Source organism: Pogoniulus pusillus, chromosome 23, assembly GCF_015220805.1.
Source record: "Pogoniulus pusillus isolate bPogPus1 chromosome 23, bPogPus1.pri, whole genome shotgun sequence".
NCBI lineage: Eukaryota > Metazoa > Chordata > Aves > Piciformes > Lybiidae > Pogoniulus > Pogoniulus pusillus.
This window is the reverse complement of record NC_087286.1, coordinates 20,089,094-20,101,436: the sequence shown is the minus strand read 5'-3', so window position 1 is coordinate 20,101,436 and position 12,343 is coordinate 20,089,094. Positions and strand designations below refer to the sequence as shown.

The 12,343-nt window shown below is 48.1% G+C and overlaps 1 protein-coding gene across 2 annotated transcripts in view; it reads left to right on the top strand.

The window, feature by feature from the left end:
- DPP6 (dipeptidyl peptidase like 6) overlaps positions 1 to 12,343 on the top strand; it is a 547,256-nt gene that overhangs the window by 58,200 nt on the left and 476,713 nt on the right. Inside the window, exons 1-2 of one of the 2 annotated variants that reach the window (XM_064162831.1) lie at positions 6,146 to 6,389; positions 7,161 to 7,331. The exons of the other annotated variant lie outside the window; for it this stretch is intronic. Of the exons in view, the coding sequence (XP_064018901.1) occupies positions 7,281 to 7,331 (51 nt within the window). The 5' untranslated portion in view covers positions 6,146 to 6,389; positions 7,161 to 7,280. Of the gene's footprint in view, positions 1 to 6,145; positions 6,390 to 7,160; positions 7,332 to 12,343 lie in introns of those variants that run through there. 2 annotated transcript variants of the gene reach the window in all.

Genomic DNA, 12,343 nt, shown 5'->3' with positions numbered 1-12,343 from the left:
AGGAAGGAAGGAAGGAAGGAAGGAAGGAAGGAAGGAAGGAAGGAAGGAAGGAAGGAAGGAAGGAAGGAAGACAGGCTGCTTGCTCTAACTTTTTTTCCCCCCTGTGTTGTATTACTAAACTTCAGTATGCAATATAGTTCCTACTACTAAAGCTCTGCTCCTGACTTCCCTTAGGTGTGCACAATGCAACACTCAATTTAATTTGGGATTATCACCAAATCCATTCCTCCTGAGTACTATAAATTAATAACAAAGGAAGTGCTACAGATGACATCCATCAGGAATAGTCAGCATGGATTTACCAAGGGGAAGTTGTGCTTAACTGACCTGATAGCATTTTATGATGGCATAACTGAATGGGTAGATTCAGGGAAACCAGTGGATGTAGTCTACCTTGACCTTAGCAAGGCCTTAGGCTACGAGGATGATGAAGGGGACTGGAGGGCATGGCTTATGAGGAGAGGCTGAGGGACCTGGGGCTGCTTAGCCTGGGGAAGAGAAGACTTAGAGGGGATTTGATAAATGTTTATAAGTATCTGAGGGCTGCCAGGAGTGGGGGACAGGCTCTGCTCACTGCTCCCCAGGATAGGACAAGGAGCAATGGGTGTAAGTTGCAGGACAAGAGGTTCTGCCTCAACACAAGGGGGAATTTCTTTACTGTAAGTGTCCCAGAGCACTGGCACAGGCTGCCCAGAGAGGCTGTGGAGTCTCCTTCTCTGGAGCCTTTCAAGGCCTGTCTGGATGTGTTCCTCTGTGATCTGTGTTAGACAGGATTGTCCTGCTCTGGCAGGAGAGGTTGGACTGGATGATCTCCTTGGGGCCCTTCCAACCCTAATTAATATCCTGTGAGCCTGTGATCTCCCTCAGCAATAATATTCTTCTCTTGGTACTCATTAGACCACATATGTGGTCCAGTTTTAGGTCCTTGGTACAAGACTTTTCCCTGTGAGAACAGTCAATGAGCAGGACAGGCTACCTTGTGAGGCTGTGTGATCCCCGTTCTCAGAGGATTTCAAGACTTAGAATCACAGAATCACAGAATCAATCAGGTTGGAAGAGACCTCCAAGCTCATCCAGTCCAACCTAGCACCCAGCCCTAGCCAGTCAACCAGACCACGGCACTGAGTGCCTTATCCAGTCTTCAACACCTCTAGGGACAGTGACTCCACCACCTCCCTGGGCAGCCTGTGCTTGGCACGTGGCTTGGCAAAGCCCTAAATACTTTAGTCTAACATTGGAGCTGACCCTGCTTGAGCAGGAGGTTAGGCTAGAGACCTCCTGAGGTCCTCCCAATGAGATTGATCTTCTGATCTCAAGCATTTGGGTTGGGCTTCTCTTTGGCATTTCTACCAAAAAGCACTGGCCTTCTGGTTACTTGCCAGAAACTGCAAATCAGAGTCTGATGATGCTCAGCTGAACCCAATGACCCAGTGAAGGGAAGAAGATGTGGGCTACATGACAAAACAAAGTGCTATGGGGTTGGATTTGATGTGATGCATGTTATGGGGAGAATACAGAGTGAAGGTGTAGTATGACTCAGCCTGATATTTGAAAGCACAGTCAAAATCAGGCTGGAGAGAATCCTGAGCACAAGCTTGTGGCATGAGGCTGAAAGGAAAATAGATGAGATCCTCACAAAAGAGTCTGACTGAGAAGAAAAACCCATTTATTATATTTTGAAAACAAATTCTTTTGCTGGAGAGAATAAAATGTAACCTTAAATTAAGGAGAGGAAGTGAAATCTTGATACTCTTAGAGCTGTTAAATTTGTTTGTGGTCTTACATCCTTAAAATATTTCTCTTTCAAGATACTAAATAAATAAATCTTTGTGCAGGCAGCTAATCCTAGGTGAAATTAATTCTTTCCTTCTATTCAGGACTGTTCCCAGGCTTGTTTGGCTAGTGAGAAGGAGAGCCAGCATCAAATGCACTGAATGGGTTTTATTTGATAAAGTAAATTCTCCCACTCTCTTATCACCATAGCTTTAAATAAAGTATTGTGAATAGGATGTAAGCATTGTAGCCTGTGTTCCTTTACAGATAAAGAAAGTCAGCCTCAGAGTACTGCAACCCACAAAGAATACAATATCTAGGAGCCTTCCTGCTTCTTTTTTTCTTTCTCATCTATCTCATTCTGTGAGGGATGTGAGACGTGCATTTCCTTAAAACAGCCTATGAAAATGTTGGTGGATGAAGATGCCATGCTGGTTTTGTCATAGCACCTGAGATAGGGAGCATATCTCTAGATCTGATAGAAAATGAAGCCTGTCTGGGTCTTCCTCCTGCTGTGCTCCTTGGATACAAAGAGAGAGATTGCAGAAAAAACAAACAAAGAACAAAAAGCCCTTTCCTTATACAAAGGTTCAACTTAAAATCTTGCTGTTAAGATGCTGTGGGTGGGCAGAGGCCAATGGGATGAGATTGAACAAGGCCAAGTGCAGGGTTCTACACTTTGGCCACAACAATATTAGGCAGCACTACAGGCTGGGGACAGAGTGGCTGAGAGCAGCCAGGCAGAGAGGGAGCTGGGGGTGCTGGTAGAGAGTAGCTGAAGATGAGGCAGCAGTGTGCCCAGGTGGGCAGCAGAGCCAATGGCATCCTGGGCTGGCTCAGGAGCAGTGTGGGCAGCAGGACAAGAGAGGTTCTTCTGCCCCTGTACTCAGCACTGCTCAGGCCAACCCTTGAGTGCTGTGTCCAGTTCTGGGCTCCTCCATTCAAGAGAGATGTTGAGGTACTGGAAGGTGTCCAGAGAAGGGCAATGAAGCTGGTGAGGGGCCTGGAACACAAACCCTATCAGGAGAGGCTGAGGGAGCTGGGAGTGTGCAGCCTGCAGAAGAGAAGGCTCAGGGCAGAGCTCATTGCTGTCTACAACCACCTGAAGGGAGGCTGTAGCCAGCTGGGGTTGGTCTCTTCTGCCAGGCAAGCAGCAGCAGAACAAAGGGATACAGCCTCAAGCTGTGCCAGGGGAGGTCTAGGCTGGATGTTAAGAGGAAGTTGTTGGCAGAGAGAGTGATTGGCATTGGAATGGGCTGCCCAGGGAGGTGGTGGAGTCTGTGTGCCTGGAGATGTTGAAGCCAAGCCTGGCTGGGGCACTTAGTGCCATGGTCTGGTTGATTGTCTAGGGCTGGGTGCTAGGTTGGACTGGATGATCTTGGAGGTCTCTTCCAACCTGCTTGATTCTATGATTCTATGTAGTTGAACCTGGGCTGAACTTCCCCATGTTTATATCAAAAGTAACTCTACTGACAAAGGAGGTGCACTTAAGACTAAACCAGTGAGTGTAAAAGTAATGAATTTTGACAAATGCCTCTTATAAAAAAGCCTGAGACAATGAAGAAATATTCTGATGGTTTAGTGAGGTTTCCTGAGCAGATCTTTGTCCTTAACTACAGCATAACCACCAGCAAGCTTTTTAGTTACATGCATTATACTATCCTGGGTCCCAAGGTAGTCCATCTGTTCACATCTGATAGAGTTGGAGTTATTCGTCTTGGAGAAGCAGCAGCTCTGGGAAGACCTTATAGCAGCCTTCCAGTACCTGAAGGGGACCTACAGGAATGATGGAGATGGACTCTGTATAGGATGAGAAGTAACAGTTTCATAGAATCATAGAATCAGTCAGGGTTGGAAGGGACCACAAGGATCATCTAGTTCCAACCCTCCTGCCATGGGCAGGGACACCCTACCCTAGAGCAGGCTGGCTACAGCCTCATCCAGCTTAGCCCAACTTCCTGCTTAGAGCAGGATGAGCTTTGAAATCAGACCAGGTTGACTGAGGCTTTACTAAGCTGGCTTTTGGAACCCCCAAAAAAACCAACTCAAACCTAAACAACAACAAAACCCAACAGAATGGATGGAGTTTTTTTGCCCCGATGTAATTGTTTTGCACAGCACTGCAAAACACTGACTTTTGTTTCTTTTTTGCCTCCAAATCTTTGGATTGTGAAGATGGGAGCATAGTTCACAGCAGACATGGAAACACCTTAATGTACAAGCAGACCCTGGTTGGTGTTTAATAACAATGAAAACAACTAGACACCGTTGAAGGCGAAGCTAAGCATTTTGCCTGTAGTCTCAGCTTCAAACAAAGCTGTTTTAATCAAGGCAATTGCTACAGTTATGCCAATAGCACATAAATTAAACATTAAATAAATGTAAGCACACAAACCAAGTAACTGCATTATGACAAAGCTGAGGGGGAAAAAAACTCCAAAGCCCTGCTACTGCCAGAGTTCAGTATATGATAAGTAATTCTATCAGTGTATAAAGTAATGCAGGAGGCAAATGAGACTACTAACGGTGAAGCAGATAACAAATACTTTGTATTCATACATAATTAAAGCACCTGAGGGTAAAATAATGCGATGCAACAGGAACTGCCTGCTAAAATATCAAAACTGGAATAAAGCAAGCAAGAGATGAGAGTTTGAGGAACATCATGAAGAACTTCCTGCTCGATGCATCACGTGTGAGCAGTTCCCAAATGAAGGCAAGGGGAGGAAATAATCAAGGCCTGCAATCATAGAATCATAGAATCAAGCAGGTTGGAAGAGACCTCCAAGCTCATCCAGGCCAACCTAGCACCCAGCCCTGGCCAGTCAACCAGACCATGGCACCAAGTGCCTCAGCCAGGCTTTTCTTGAACACCTCCAGGGACAGCAACTCCACCACCTCCCTGGGCAGCCCATTCCAATGCCAATCACTCTCTCTGCCAACAACTTCCTCCTAACATCCAGCCTAGACTTGTCCTGGCACAACTTGAGCCTGTGTCCCCTTGTTCTATTGCTGGTTGCCTGGCAGAATAGACCAACCCCCACCTGGCTACAGCCTCCCTTCAGGTAGTTGTAGCCCCTGAGCCTCCTCTTCTCTAGGCCAAACAACCCCAGCTCCCTCAGCCTCTCCTCATAGGGTTTGTGTTCCATGACATTTCTGTAGCATTAAAGCTCCCACAGACAATCCTGAGGGGCACCAGCACCTTCTGTTGTGGGCACTTCCCACAAGTGTCTTGGGGGTCTTGCTTCCCCATTGCTGCTGGTTTCAAGATGCACACTTAGGTGAGAATTCTGTGCCTTTTTAATAGCTGGGTGGCTTAAAGAAAGGTGCAATGGGAGCAGCACTACGGGGTGGCTCATTGTTGTGTCCTATTATTAGTGAGTAGCCATGCTGCCGTGCTGCAGGCTGTGAAGGCGAAGCTCAAGGTGCTCCAGACAGACCTAAGAAAAGGAGCCATAGAAGGGTATTGCGCTTCTGCTGCTGACAAAGAGACAACTTTTGCCTTAGCCATTGGCTTAAACCTCTACTTTTTCTTCTTGCTTTCCCTTTCTCAGCTATTAAGCGAATTACTGCTTCTTCTCTCCTTTTGATTAGGCAACATCTGAAGCAGCCCAGCTCATGCCAAATAAAATCGATGGGCACCTAATTTTCCTGGAGATGGCTGTAATCACTTCTGGTGCATCATCAGAGGAGGACAAAAGAGCCAGCTCATTGCAAGGATATTGCTCATGCGTGCAGTCTGAGGTGTAAGCCTTCAGGATGGGTGACAAGGCTGTGTTCCTGGAACGCTGCACCAAGGCTAGGAGGGGCTGCGTTCTCAAAGGGTCATCAGGAGAGGCCACACCTTGAGTACTATGTCCAGTGCTGGGCTCCACAATTCAAGAGAGATATTGAGGTACTGGAATACCTGGATTGAGATGCTTGAACGTGTCCAGAGAAGGGCAACGAGGCTGGGGAGAGGCCTCAAGCACAGTCCTACGAGGAGAGGCTGAGGGAGCTGGGATTGGTTAGCCTGGAGAAGAGGAGGCTCAGGGGAGACCTTATTGCTGTCTACAAATACCTGAGGGGAGGTTGTGGCCAGGAGGAGGTTGCTCTCTTCTCTCAGGTGGCCAGCACCAGAACAAGAGGACACAGCCCCAAGCTACAGCAGGGGAAATTTAGGCTTGAGGTGAGGAGAAAGTTCTTCACTGAGAGAGTCATTGGGCACTGGAATGGGCTGCCCGGGGAGGTGGTGGAGTTGCTGTCCCTGCAGGTGTTGAAGCCAAGCCTGGCTGGGGCACTTAGTGCCATAAATTGGTTGATTGGCTACAGCTGGGTGCTAGGTTGGGCTGGCTGAGCTTGGAGGTTTCTTCCAACCTGGTTGATTCTAGAATATTCCAGCAGCTGCTCCAACCACCTGTGGGGCAGCTCAGCTGAGGGCGTGGAGCTCACAGTGCTGCAAGACCTCACAGACTACCTGCGGACACGGCAGGAAAGGAGCGCAGGGCACGGCCGCAGGTCACCCGCAGGCGCCCCCGGCCTGTGCCTTCGCGGGGCGAAGCTCGAGCGTTCACCTGCCCGGTCCTGCGGCGTGTGGAAGGCTTCACCCCAACATCCTGACGTCGGGGCAGAGCTCTGTAAGTGTCCCCTCCCCGCCACTTCACCCCGCTCATTCTGCGAGCAGCGGGGTCGGGGGCTGTGGGCAGAAGGGCTGTGGGCAGAGGGGCGGCGGGGCCGGGTGGCTGGGGCGGGCAGGCCGGGGCGCAGCCATGGAAACGCGGCGTAGGGCCCCGCAGCAGCGCGGTTCCCATTCCCGCCCTCCCTGCATCAGACGTGGCCTGGCCGGGGCCGCGCCGGCTCTAGCCGGTGAACGGTTAACGCCGGGAGGGGCGGCTCCTCTTCCCCCCACCCTCCCTGGCTCCCGTTTGTAAAAAGCGTGTGCATCCCCTTGAGAGAGCAACAAGGAAGCACAGCCAAGGGAGGGGGGCATCAGTGACGACCACCCCTCCGCCCTCTCCAGCTGCCTTTATTTATTACGCGCCCCCCGAGCCCCCATTTTGCTACTGCTTTCCTGAGGTGGCCTCAGGTCGGCGGGACCGCCGGGTCCGGGGCGGCGGCCGGGCATGGCCGGGGCAGGGGGCGTGTGTGCGGCTCCCTCCCGAGCGTTCCACCCTCCCTTGGCTTCTGCAGGGCAAAAACTGAATCTGGGTGGTGACTGAGCTTGGCTGCCCCCCGCAGCTCCTGCGTTCCCCCTCCTCCCCTCATTGACAGGGGCTCTTTTATTGTCTTTTGAGGTTTGAGGCTTTGGTTTTCTTGGGGGGCAAAAGGAAAATTGCATAGGGAAAGGCTGGGGAAGGAAAAAAAAAAAAGGAAGCCAAGCAGACACCCTCCCCCTCTGCTGCTCGTAGTCCCCTCCACTCCACACCAAAAAGAGCCATCGCAAGTGCACGCCGGTTCTTCACCGAAGTGATCCAGCTGCTGGATTAAGTAACTCCAGGGAGAGTAGCACACGCACACACACCGCAAAAATGAAGGAAAAGGCAATGTTTCAAACGGCTAAAATGCAAGGGAACGTGATGGTAAGTGGCTGCTGCTGGCGCCTCCGGTGACCGTGAGTAAGTGCGGGGCTCCCCGCCCGGGCTCGGTGCTCCCAGACCCCGCTTAGCGCCCGCACGGACGCTGCGGAGCCCCCGCTGCTGGGGTTGAGCTGCTCGGGGAAACAGGCGAGGCTGCATCTTTGTTTAGCGTCTGTCTCCCACCTCCTGAAGAGGGTCGCCGATGATGCGGAGGTTGCTGGGGCGTCCCCTTTTCCAAGGGGAGCTGAAGCGCAGCGGGGGCGGGGGGCGTTGGGGCTGAGGCTCGGTGGCGCTGGGGCGGGCACCGCGCTCTGGCACGGCCAACTTCGCCAAGTTGATGACCACGATGTGTGTGTGCGTGAGCTGCAGGGTGGGGTGGGGTGGGGGTACCGTACCTTGCCTTGCCGCCGCCGTGAATGCTGGAAACGTTTGCCTTGGTGCCGTTTTTTAACATGAAAAGCTACTCGGGATGCCTTTTGCATCACCCCCCGAGGGAAAAAAAGAACGAAAAGAGAGCTGCTTTCCGGGAAGAAGTGCTGGTTGCCATCTTGTGCTGATGGAAATACATTCGTGTGGTTTTTTCTGCTGCTTTAACCCGGTGAGGGTGGTGGGTGCGGGGTGCCCCGCATGCGGCTGCGAGGCAGCTCGGCGCAGGAGGTGGGCGAGTGTGCATCGTGGGGTGGGAAACGTGATGGCTTCAGGGCTCTCGGCTTTAGAAACAACTTCTTTCCGATAACGTGAAGCTCGGAAAGGGTACCTGTTGGTCTCCTATCCCCTCCCTCTTCTCCAGGGAAGCACTCGTATTTGTATTTTGCCTCCCCTGTGAGGGGAAATGCCCATATTGACTACAAAGGTAGTATCTGCCTCTCTCATACCTTGTGTTGATGTGTTCAAGAAGCAGTCGAAGTGTTCTCCATCCTTTAATTAAGTTCCATAGTAAAACGCTTTGGTGGCTTTTTAGGGAATGCCTCCTTTTCCAGTTCCAGCAGGAATTGCTTTTTCCAGCAGTAGTTTTTAGGAGAAGGTGCAATGCTATGTGACCTGTGAATTCAACTAAGGGAACTGAACAGGAACTTCTGCAAGCATGCTTCCAGGAGAGCTGCACAGCCTGTGTGACTGCATCACACTCCTTTCCCTCCTGCCTTTTAAATGCCTGAGAAATATCTACTGCTAGAGCTTTTGTAATATGGGGAAATTTAGGTTACTGTTCGCTCAAGCTACTGATCCTTGAGGTCATTATAGTCTTTGATTAAGATGTTCTCTCTCAATAAGAAAAATAATTAACCACCTGAGATGGCATTGGTAGATTAAACTATGGGATTTAAACTGATTTACATACACAATGTCATGGATTTAATAAAGCCCTCTTGTACAATTTCCTTGCTGGTCTCTGAAGTCTAGGGATGATGAGCAGGAAGGGATTCCCCCACTGCCACTCAGCAAAGGGCTAGAGCTGGGCTGGGATTTTTGTGTAGCGCTTCTGAGCGTGGCAAAATGGATCCATCCTCACATCCACACCTCTGCGAGATGAACAAAGGTTGGAGGGATCGATCTGCACACAGAGCTGTGTAGCAGGGGCTGTCTACAATTCAAAGCCTTCTGCTAGAGGCAAACAGTAGTTTTAGCCTCTGATTCAAATGGGAGCAGAATCTGCCCTCCCAGGCTGCTAAGTCACAGTTGTTATTTGGGGCAGTCTCCCTGGACCTGAATGCAAAGTCTGTCTGTGAAGGACTCTTGTTTGAGCCTCTGTCAATGGAATTTGAAGAGAAGGAAACTGTTAGCACAGGTGATTCTTATAATTACTGTCTGGTTTTATGGGGCACCTAAACCACACGCAGCTGGTTTCTGTGTTAACCTGCTCTCTGATTGCAACTGATCTGCAGGTGATTTATATTAGGTGTGTATTTGAACTTTCAGGTGTTTGGATGTATTTTTATATTCCTTCAGGATAATTAGTGAGCATAATCCTGAAACCTTGGATACTCTTTTGCTGGAAGTTCTAGCAAGTTAGGACTAGTACTTTCTCAATCCTTTCCCTTATCTATTGCCTAAAAAAAAATAGTGCTTTTATTTATTTCTTGCTTTCAATTAAAATTAGAATACTGAACTAGTGGCAGCAAAAGCTAATGCTATGAGTGTCCTCTCTCACATGGCTGGCAACCCTGGAGAATGCAGGCCTGGTGGTGTGTGGAGTCCCAAGAGGTGCCCTACAGTGTGCACTACATTAATTTGTTAGCAGGATGTGAAATACCATTGAAAATTCCAAGCCCCACTGTGGTTTATTTATTTCATTATTTGTTGATTTCCTGGCAGTTTTGCTGTTGCTTGCAACCCTGACAAGCTTCTAACTATGTATTGATTTTTCTTCTCTTTAAAAATCTTCTTTAAATTGAGCTATTTCATCCTTAAGATAATGTGACAGCAAGTGATAATACTGACACACTGGCCCCTGGCCATGCAGTGGGTGCTTTTTAAGTGCAGTGATAGCTCATGGAGTCACTGCACCTGTGATTTCTTTATTACCTAATTAGACCAGCAAAACCAAAGCCATTCTTGTGACACCGAGATAAATGTTTTCATCCCTGTAACAGTATTTCACCAGGGCTTTGTTCTGGCTTTTTTAAACAACAACATTTACCTGGAAAGGTGCCTAGTTTTGTTTTACTGCTCTATTTCCCATTCATCATGTGAGCTGAGGGAATGTAACTTAGAGAAATAGTTCAAGCTCTTACAATGGGATTTCTCCTGATCCTACATAAATACTCTAGGGAGTGATTAATATACAGTGGTTTCTTCTGGTAAAAACTGACATACCCTGTGAGTTTTCCAGGCTTTTTCACGTTAATAAGCAACAGTAGGATGTGGAGAGAGATGTTTATCACTTCTGGAGATAAATTCAATGCACTTAACACTGGATTCTAACCTTGGGGTTTTATTTCATTAAAACATTCCCGTCTTTTCCCTCACACATTCAGTTGTCAGGTCAAGGACATAATACACTATGTTCTGCTCTTGCCTGTGTCTTCCTAGGCACTGATCTATCATGTACATATTCATGGTTTTTTTTTATTATTATTTTTTTTCCTAATGGGTTTTCATCTAAATACATCCAAAAGAGCTGTTTTTGAAGAGGGCCTGATTCTTCTCTTGTGTACACCCATGGAAATTCTGAGAAGCCAATTTAGTAGAGATACAGGTAGAATAAAGATAAAAAGGAGGTGCTACCTTCAGATGTAGATAATGAGGTGAGTGGAACCAGTGGGCTTAGTAAGAGGGCATATGGCTATTGCAGGCAAAGTTTAATATGCTGTCTGTGAGCATGCTGTTATTTTGGCATGTATAGCTGTCAGTGGAAGGAGCAAGCACTGTGCTGTAGCCATCTCTCTTAGACACATACTGCTGTGGAACTCTTGTTCTGAATTCCAGTCTAGCCAGCAGCTGCTGCAACGTTTGGAAACTACCAAGCGAAGTTGTGCTGCATGTGTTACTTTTCTGCGTAAGTACTCTGATCAATAAGGTATGAATGGGGCAAAAGAGGCGGTTGTGGTTCATTAGAAGGACATGTAGATTGGTAGCAAGTGCTGTCCTCTAGTGCTTCTGAGACCTTGGAGACCTCAAGGGAACAGATAGAGTGAAGCCTAAGCTACCCTGTTGTCCTTGGAGTACTCCAGCCAGATACAAACTGGACAGGAGCAAGACTGGATCTTCTGTTTCTGGCACCTCTCGTGAGCGGTAAATTCATATCAAAACCATAAAAGGCTGAAGTTGCATTGTGATTTGCCTTATTTGCTGTAATTACATGTTGGGGTTGGTTTTGCTTGCACTGATCATTCACATTGCACGGAAGCTTGGTGTAGTGCTACTCAGCCAAGAATACAGCTGTCCTACTGTGGAATAAAGAAGCTGCATAAAGATTAAATTTCCTTGAAACTCTCACACCAAAGTAGGTGGTGGAGTTTCTCATCCAATGTAGGTAGGCTTCCTGCTACTTTATTTTTGCCTCTGTCTCAGATTCCTCTTGACTTAGAAGCCAAATGTACCCAAGCTTTTGTGTGCTATTCATTAGCTGCCTGTTGCCTCAGCTGAAACACAGGGATCTTCAGAGCTGAAGGTAGGGGAGCTGTGGTAGTAGTACCCAGAAGAGCTATCATGACTCCAGCTGCAGTTCAAAGCCAAGCAGAAATTTAATTGCCAAGCTATGGCAAGAGCTGCAGTAGAAGATCTTTAGTCTGCTGGTACTTAGTGAAAGGCAAGTTGTGTTTTTAAGGACTAACAGTCTGGTGTCCTTTCTGGGTCAGAAAGAGTTGCCCTTTGTTAGGATAATGCACATAGTAGGGGGTACACAACGCGAAGGAAGTAGTGGAAATGCTGCATTTTAACCCAGTGGGAAAGCTGTTAAGATGTGCTGAGGCGGTTCTAAATGTCGTGTTGCAAGTGATGGAAATGAAGAAGCTTTTGTGCATTTAAGGTGGGATGTCAGGGAGCTTCACAAGGAAATATCCAGTAGAATCTCAGCATTTTCCAGTTAGTGGAGAGGGTCTCTCTCGATTTAGTGGAGAGTGTCTCTGTGGATACATCCTTACTTGGGGCATAGAAGTGCAGAGTGCTCACAATGTATTGCAAAATGATAAGGGATCCACTGAAGTTGCAAATCACAGGAGAAATACATGGGGCCAGGCTGTCTCAGAGTAACTTTGGCAGTCATCTGAAGTAGTCCCCATTGCTAGCTCACTGTTTAGCAGTGTAGTGCTAGTAATTTGGAAGGTTCAAAATGTTAACTCTGGTGGTCTCCCACCTGCATCTCTCTTCAGTATTACCCTGCTGTTCCTCTGCTTCTTCTTGTTTACAAAGGAACACTGTCATGTTAATTTCTCCCTCATCTGGATCGTCTGACTATTCACAGGATAGTCTCTCACCTCCCTTCTTTCTCAATCTCTTCACTGCTTTCCCAGACAGTAAGAGATGAAAAGTTGAAGAGGCTATTACGATTTTACTGCTACCGACTCAGCTGTCTT